The sequence below is a fragment of the Mesoplodon mirus genome, assembly GCF_964341445.2.
Source record: "Mesoplodon mirus genome assembly, chromosome: 3".
NCBI classification, from domain to species: Eukaryota; Metazoa; Chordata; class Mammalia; order Artiodactyla; family Ziphiidae; genus Mesoplodon; species Mesoplodon mirus.
Window position 1 is genome coordinate 52,980,381 of NC_138978.1, and position 8,623 is coordinate 52,989,003.

The 8,623-nt window shown below is 47.2% G+C and overlaps 1 protein-coding gene across 1 annotated transcript; it reads right to left on the bottom strand.

Moving 5' to 3' along the window:
* Positions 1–3,227: 3,227 nt before the first annotated feature.
* Positions 3,228–5,118, bottom strand: TACSTD2 (tumor associated calcium signal transducer 2). The gene has a single exon (XM_082614455.1). The coding sequence runs from the start codon at positions 4,992–4,994 to the stop codon at positions 4,023–4,025; it is 972 nt and encodes a 323-aa protein (XP_082470581.1). The 5' UTR covers positions 4,995–5,118; the 3' UTR covers positions 3,228–4,022.
* Positions 5,119–8,623: the final 3,505 nt, after the last annotated feature.

The following is an 8,623-nucleotide window of genomic DNA, read 5'->3' on the forward strand; positions in this document are numbered from 1 at the left end:
AGCAGATGAAAGAGCAAGGTAAAAACCCACCAGACGAAACAAATGAAGAGGAAATAGGCAGTCTACCTGAAAAAGAATTCAGGGTAATGATAGTAAAGATGACCCAAAATCTTGGAAATAGAATGGAGAACATACAAGAAACATTTAACAAGGACCTAGAACTAAAGAGCAAACAAACAATGATGAGCAACACAATAAATGAAATTTTTAAATCTCTAGAAGGAATCAATAGCAGAATAACTGAGGCAGAAGAACGGATAAGTGACCTGGAAGATAAAATAGTGGAAATAACTACTGCAGAGCAGAATAAAGAAAAAAGAATGAAAAGAATTCAGGACAGTCTCAGAGGCTTCTGGGACAACATTAAATGCACCAACATTCTAATTATAGGGGTCTCAGAAAAAGAAGAGAAAAAGAAAGGGACTGATAAATTATTTGAAGAGATATAGTTGAAAACTTCCCTAATATAGGAAAGGAAACAGTCAATCAAGTCCAGGAAGTGCAGAGAGTCCCATACAGGAAAAATCCAAGGAGAAACACGCCAAAGCACATATTAATCAGCACATATTTAATTCAGGTTGAAAAGGAAACTTCAGGTTGAAAATTCAGGTTGGGTAAATCTATTTTCCTCTCTGGGCCTCAGTTTCTTCATCCATAGAATGGAGTCTTGGACTAAATGATCCTTTTTCCAGCTCTGACGTTCTGTGATTCTATTTGAAAAACAGTGAAGCCAAAACTATGTAAGCAGGGAGAAATTACATGATTTAAAGAATTGCTCCAGGAATTCCCTGGCAGTCCAGTGGTTAGGACTTGGTGATCTCACTGCCGAGGGCCTGGGTTCAATCCCTGGTCAGGGAACTAAGATCACATAAGCTGCAAGGTGTGGCCAAAAAAAAAAAAAATTGCTCCAGTTAAGGAAATAGCAAGAGTGGAGAAAGCCCCGTGTGACCGAAACAAGGAAATCAGATGAGCCTCCCACAGGGCTCAGAAGACAAGTTGTGACATGCTAGGTGAGTCACACCTGCTCTTTACATTCCTTCCAAGGGCAGCCCCAGGCCTGTGCCCAAAACAGTAAATGTTAATTTGGGGGGCAGGGCTGGAAATCTGGAGGTGGAGACTAAACCCCTGCAGATAGCCAGTTCTGGATAATATAATCCTGTGATTGGCAGAGGCAAGCTGAGTTTCAGAACAGAGCATGAGGGGCTCTTCCTTGAATAAGAAAGGTGTCTCAACCTGTTTGGTATCTGGGGTAGCAACCTGGGCTAGAAAGCCGAAGCAAAGGTTCTAAACTCTGGCTTTGGCACATGGAGGATGTGTGATCATGTTACTCAGCCTATTTGGACCTCAGTTTTCTGACATGTGAAATGGATATAATCTATAGGAGAGGAAAAAATTTAAGATATACTGAACTCTAAGTGCCCAGATCATTCTAGGCACTCCTATCAATTACCTTCATTTAATTTTTTGTAATAGACAGAGATTTGTAGTTTTCAACAGATGAGGAAACTGGGGAGAGTTAAGTGACTTATTGCCCAGTACAGCAGGATTTGAACTCAGGTTTGTCAACACTTGGGTTATTACCAGTAAACCAACGCCTCAGAGGTGATACATGTGAAAGTGCTTTTAGAACCATGAAGTGCAATAAAGTGCAAGGACTCATAGTCCAGAATTAATGCAGAAATTTAGAAATTATCCAGAAGTGACATTCTGATAAAGGAATGGGCTTTCTCAGGACTTTTTTCCTTTGTTCAGCTGCCCACTCAATCCTTAATCTGTTTATTTTCTGGGCAGTCAAGTGATTGTTTTTTGTTTTTTATGTTTTGGCCACGTCTTAGTTCCCTGACCAGGGATTGAACCCATGACCCCTGCACTGGAAGCATGGAGTCCTAACCACTGGACTGCCTGAGAAGTCCTAAGTGATAGTTTTTTGAAGTGACTCTTGAAACAATGGCAGTGTGATGTAATGAAAAGAGCACTGGACGAGGGATCAAGAGACTGTCTAGTTTCAGCTGTGCCACAGAAACATTAATCTTGAGAAGTCACTAACCCTTTCATTCATAAGATGAGAGGCTAGGTTAGAGGTGATTGCCAAGGTCCCTTTAGCTAAGGAATTTCAGTGACCAGTGACCTGGGTGGGTGGTGGGGGGGAAGGGGGTTGCCTGAGAGTGGTTTCACTCTGTTAAGTTTCCCATTCTAACCTCAGGCACTTAAGCTGTCCTTTCCACTTTGGGGAAGCCAACCCACATCAGCCTTCTCCCCTTGTTAAGCCCCATTTTAGCCTGAGAGGATGTTTGGAGCCTGATGGGCATTTCTCCCTAGCAGGAATGCTTATAGAGTTAGAGACTCTGGCAATCATAAGGTATCACTCCACCAGCACACACCAGCCACAGCCTCAAGCTGCCAAGGCAGCAGCTGAGAGCTCCCTCGCCCCAATTCATACTGGTGCTTCATTCTTGAGTGGTCGGCATAGACCACCCAGTGGAAGTGGGAGGAGGAATGTGGGAAGGATTCCAGGGAAGAAACTGATATCCTGGATCTAGCTATTTGGAGTTGGATATACCAACCACGCTGTCCTTTGTGCACGCCCATTGTCGCAGCAATTTCCCAGGAATTGCAGTAATTTGTTTACCTGTAGGCTACCCCACAGCGACCTTCTAACACACCCCGCTTCACATAAATGAGTGAAAACAAGGAGATAAATGTGAAGGAGACAAGATATTTTGCAGCTAAAATGAAGTAAAAGTTTTTAAAGCACATTACTAGTAGAATCTTAGGAAAACAGACTGTGTGCATATGCACACACAGCCAGAGCATAAACCCTCTACAGACTGGCTATGACTAATGTAAGAAAGTCATTTAACTCAGAGCCGCAATACTTTGGGATTAAGTCAATTGCCAAGGACTCAATGGGAATAGCACAGCTACTTCCAAGTATGGCAGGGATTCAAAGGAGATATAGCTCCTGAAACAAAGGTAGAGTTTTCCTTCTCCAGGGGAGAATTCTCATTTAGAGGTAACCTAAGGTTGGTCCCCTTTCCCAACAACAGCAGCTAGTTCTAGCTTCCTCCCTCAGACCCACCCTCCTGCAGGGGGTTTCCAAACAATCTTATTTAGAAAGACCTGTGTTTACACTTGCCAGTTCAGAAACACCAGAGTGGCTATAGGAAATGACCCATCCTGCTAAAAAGTGTTAGAATTTGAAATAAGAAATCTGAGTAGTGGGAAATTAGAGGAGACCAAAGTGATATAAATCTGGAGCAAGTTTTCACAAACTCCCTCTTTTTGGTTTGTGTCTTTTTCATATTTTATTACATTCTTTTTTTTTATTTTAAAAATCACAACATTATTATCAAAGACAACCTATATACAAACATTTTACAAAAGAAACATTACTAGTATCAGCTGTAATAAGGGCAAGTTGAAGAACAGATGCTGAGTTTCTGGGCCAAAGTCTGCCGGCAAACAAAGACATCTAAAATGTGTTCAGGCAGCTGAAACAGGCTTCTTTCCCGATGACAAGCATGTGTGGTCGGTAATATCAATACAAACGATGGTAAATGAGGATACTACACGGGGCCAAGTAGCGAACTCCTCATCAGGAAAGTCACAATACAAGTGGAGCTAATCAAATAACTTAAATCCAAGACAGTAAAAGCGCTGTTTCCCATCTAAACGCAGTTAGCCTTCAGCATTGATTTTGCATCACTTGTAAAGGATGCTGAGTTGTCATACAAACACTTGACCCGTATACATAACCCTATGCCAAACTTCCCTTAACTCTTCGAGTCAGGTTTTTGGTTGGACCGAAAGGGGAGGAATTTTAGAAATGCTTCCTTCAGGACAGAAGTCAGAAAGAGGTGACCCCCGAGAACAGGATCTATTAAATTTGGTGGCGGCGGGGGGAGGTAGGAATTTGGGGGGAGAAAGGCCTCCTTGGGGCCAAGAATCAAGAAGCGTGACTCACTTGGGTCTGGGACCTTGCTGAAATCCGATACCCCACCCCACCCCAGCCCCGTCGGTACCTACGAGCTCGGTTCCTTTCTCATCTCCCCCAGTTCCTTGATCTCCACCTTCTTGTACTTTCCCACCTTCCTCCGGTTGGTGATCACCAGGACGGCCACGCCGGCGACCAGGGCCACCACGACCACCACGATGACGGCGATGAGGCCGCTGGTGAGGCGCTTCATGGAGAACTGGGGGGACTTCTCATCCAGGTAGTAGATGAGCGTCCGCTCCAGCAGCAGGGGCTCTCCGCGCACGCGCACGTCGAAATCGCTGTGGCCGGGGAACAGCGACTCGCCCTTGACGTCTCTCTCGAAGTAGTAGGCGGCGTCGGCGATGTCCACTTCGCCGGCGACCTTCTGCGACGTGTTCTGCTGCAGCTCGATCTGGATGGTGGGGTGCTCGTAGTGCACGGCCGCCACGAACTTGGGGTGCAGCAGGTAACGCTCCCTGAAAAGCCGCCGCAGCTCGGCATCCAGGTCCGAGTGGTTGAAGGCGCGGACGGCCGGGCGGCGGCGCAGGTCGATGAGGATGTGGTGGGTGCGCACCAGCTCGTCGCAGCGCAGGCTCAGGTCGCCCTTGTCCGTGCGGCGCACGCCTACCGAGTTCACGCACCAGCACACGGACGTCTGGTTGCACTGGCGCGCCTTGAAGCGGCCCTGCTGGTCGCAGTCCGGGTCGTACAGGCCGTCGTTGTCCACGAGCGCGTGCTCGCTTGGCTGCACCAGCGCGCGGCCGCTCTTCGGGGCGCTCACGCGCGCCTTGAGCAGCAGGCACTTGGAAGTTAGCGTGGAGCAGTCGACCTCCAGGCCCGAGCCGAGCACGCGGCACCGGCAGCGGCCGTCCGGGCCACTCCGGTCGCACACGGTCATCTTGTTGGTGGGGCACGTGCAGTTGTCCTGCGCGGCCGCGTGGCCGATCACCGCCGCCAGCAGCAGGAGCGGCGGCAGCAGCGACGGCCACGGCAGCGCGAGGCCCGGACCCCGGGCCATGGTGGGGCGGAGGAGCGCGGACGGGGCGCGGGCTGGCGAGGGCTGGGGACTGCGCTGGGTTCCGGCTCCGCCGTCTGAGAAGGTCTCCAGGCGTCTGCCGCCGGCCTCTCCCTCCCGCTCTTATACTCCACGGGACCTGCCCGGCTGGTTCGGCCGCCGACTCACCCGCTGGTATTTGGGTGACACACCCCACCGCCCCCCATCCCCGTCTCCGTCCCACGGAAGGCCCAGCCCGCCCTGCGCAGCCCGCGGTAGGATCAGGGGAGCGGAGGCTGTCCCGTCTCCTCTGGACCGAAAGCCCGGGAAAGGAAAACCGATACTCAACTGAGGGCTGAGAGGACCGGGCTGCGAGGACCCGCCCCCGGCCCACCCGGCCCCACCTGCGGAGCGACCCGCCCTAGGCGCGGCCTCCAGCCGAGGACCTTGGGCGTCCCGGCCGCTCTCCCGGGCTGGAATTCTCAGAAGTTGTACTGAGAGGTATGGTGTGGGACTGTCACTCTTTTGTCCCCCTCCCCCGCTTTTCTCTCTCCCTTTCCCAGCCCTTGTCCCTGCTTTAAGTTCTTTCACTTCCTCGCCTCTTTCCCTACTTCCCGTAATAGCACACATTTATATAGTTTACAGTTTGCAAATATTATCTCATCCTCACATCAGGGCCCGACAGGTATGCACTCTCTATCAGACCCATTTTAAAAGTGGTGTGGTTAAACTTTAAAGTCGCCCAGCCATAAGTTTCCTCAGATTCCTCGGAGGCGCCTTTGGGACTCTGCCTGGCTGTTCCGAGACCTTAAACAAATGCTTATGGAAACGGAGTGGTCCAAAATCTGAAGAAAGGTTAGGGAGTAGTTCTGTTACCATAGCATGGGTAAAACCCAGGTGGCCTGGTGGCCAATGTATTAGAAGTTCTGTTAAACACTGTTTTCCCCTCTCCTTCACACACGCAAACCCGGAATATTTACGCATGTACTCAGTATAGGGAGATGAAAAGGAACAAATTCTTTCAAAGAATTAGCAAGGCTATAAGGAGTTCTTTGTACAATTAGATTCTAAAAGAGCAAGTCATCGCTTTCTTTCACTATGTCCCATATAGTAGCTGAACCACTGCAAACAATGAAAGGCTAGAGCCTGTGGGAAATTGCTTGACTGCCTCTGTGTGGCTACTTCCATGGGATGGAGGAGTTGCCATCTCTTTTTTTGACTCATCGAGAAAGTCCAGGGTTTCAAAGCTGTGGTAAAATTAACAATAAATAGCAAGCTATAATTATTCCTGGCTTCTCTGGTGAAAGCACATTTTATATGTTCAGCATTTAAAGAACACCAGCAGTGGTTCAAGGGTGTTGTTTCACAGCTGAAAGCCAGCCAGGCCTCTACCCCATTAATTTTCTAGCAATTCCTGAGGCAGGTAGGTGGATATATATCATTCTGCCTTTACAGGCAGAGAAAGCAGAGACATGTGGGGGGCAATTTCTTACCCACAAGCACCAGGCCTTGTGGGAACCCTCCTCTGCTGTCTACCCACACTGTCTCTGTTCAGGTTCTTGAACCAGGAGCCTAGTCAGTTTTCCCCTCTCCAACACACAGTCCACCCTGAATGAGAGAAGGCCCTCTAAATCACAAATCTGTGCCCATCTCCTCTCTGCTGAGAACATTTCAGGCACAGAGTTGGAGGGGCCCTTGGCTCTTAGGATAAAATTCATACTTGTTAAGTTAGCACACAAGATCGTATGTGATCTTGGGCATACTTCTTAAGTTATATTACTTAACTTCTCTGTGCCTTAGTTTCCTACCCTCATCTGTAAATAAAATGAGATAATAAAAGTACCTACCTAACAAGGTAGGTGTTAGAATCCATGTAAATGAACCTAAATAAACTGCTTAGAACAGTATCTGCACTTGGTAAGCGTAGGTAGGTGTTAACTGTTTTGGTCACCACCATCAGCACCATCTTTATCTGGCTTCATCTTGCCTCTCCAGTCTTCGTCATGTTTTCAAACCTTTGTAAAGTCATCTACCTGGACTCTCCCCTTCTTCACCTATTTAGTGCATAATTTCGTGCTTTTTACTCAGCTCTTGGGTCACCTCCAGGAAGCCTTCCCTGATTTGTCCTCCTATTTCACTCAGGGCAATGCCCCTTCTCTGTGCTTTCCTAATTCCTATGACACCAGAATGACAACACCAACTTTTCTGGGCTTCTGGCCTCCCCTCTAAACTGGAGATAATAGTAATAATAATAGTAATTCTCTATTTCATAAGTCATTCTGAGAATCAAATGTAAATAGATGAGATGGTAGATGCCAAATCTTTGTAAAGTGTAAGACACTGTAAAAATAATACGTTGCCTTTTTAGTTTTTAAATATCTATCCTATCTTCTCACTCTTCCAGCTACTGACTAGGTAGCCACAGTCCTCTATAGCTGAGAGCCACCTGCTTGATATTCCAATGGGTCCTAGGCTGGCAAAAGGAAAGCTGATGGGGAAGGGGTCTCAGGGCTGAGGGACGTATACAGTGGTGTCTACTTAGCTAGGACAGCCCCAGTGCCTGGGCCTTACTTGGGCTTGTGCTCTGCGGTCTCCAAACCTCTGGATTTTCTAGCCATGTTACGTGTTGGGAAGAAGGGGATAAAAGGAACCCATCCTCAATATCTTCTGTGGAAGATGGAGAGAAGCAAAGATGACCTCCCCTCCCCCCCCACACACACTTTCTTAAATTTTGTGGTTCTGGCAGACTTTCTCCAACAGGCACACAGATACCAAGATGAGTTTATTAAGAGTAGCCCCAGCTCTGATTCTCCCTTCTCCCTTTATCAGTTTCCTGCCTAGGTCTGCAAAATATCACGTGTTTTTGTGGGGTTTTTAAAAATTTTTAAATATTTAACAAAAGCATGCCACGAACTCAGGCTTCTCAACTGTATATCAAGGGCAGGCACCACATCTGAGCACTGTAGCCCCAGCACCAGCATATATTAGGCATTCAGAAATATTTATTGGCTTAACATTGAGTTGTGCCCAAAGTGTTGTAGTATCAATATACGCTCCTAGGAGTGTTCAAGTTGACCATTTCAATAGTTCCCTTCTAGTGCAATTCTCATCACCTACCCCAGCCACGAACCTCTATCCCCACCATAACCCACCTTTCAAACACCCAGTTTCAAGGAAGACTGGGTAATGATACATGAGTGTTATTTTTGCTCTTATGCATGATCCTAGATTTTATTAGCTGTAGGGAGGAAGGATGTAGTCTGATGAAGGTTAGAGCAGACAGGGATTCTGGAGGCAAGCAGTGTAGTATGGCTGAAAGAAAATGAGCTTTGGATCTAGTAATACTTTGCCTCAAATTCTGGTTTTATATCACTTCACTGCCTGTGTGTTACTTCATCTTCCTGAGTCTCAATGTCCTTAATTATAAAATGGGGATAATAAGGCCTACATTTCCCCAACATCTGTGAAAAGGATGATTTCTCACCTTGTTCTTAAGAACATGCTTTTCTCGCATTGAACTTCATACTTCATCTATTCTTGTGCTCTGTTTTCGAAACTGGTGTTGATTATCTGATTTTCCTTGGTATCAGACCAATACCATCACATCAGTTTTATATTTAAGGAGGTGATTCACAGAAACAAAATGCAAAAAT

Coding starts and splice junctions, on each gene's coding strand:
- TACSTD2 (XM_082614455.1), bottom strand. CDS start 4,994: ATGGCCCGGGGTCCGGGCCTCGCGCTGCCGTGGCCGTCGCTGCTGCCG.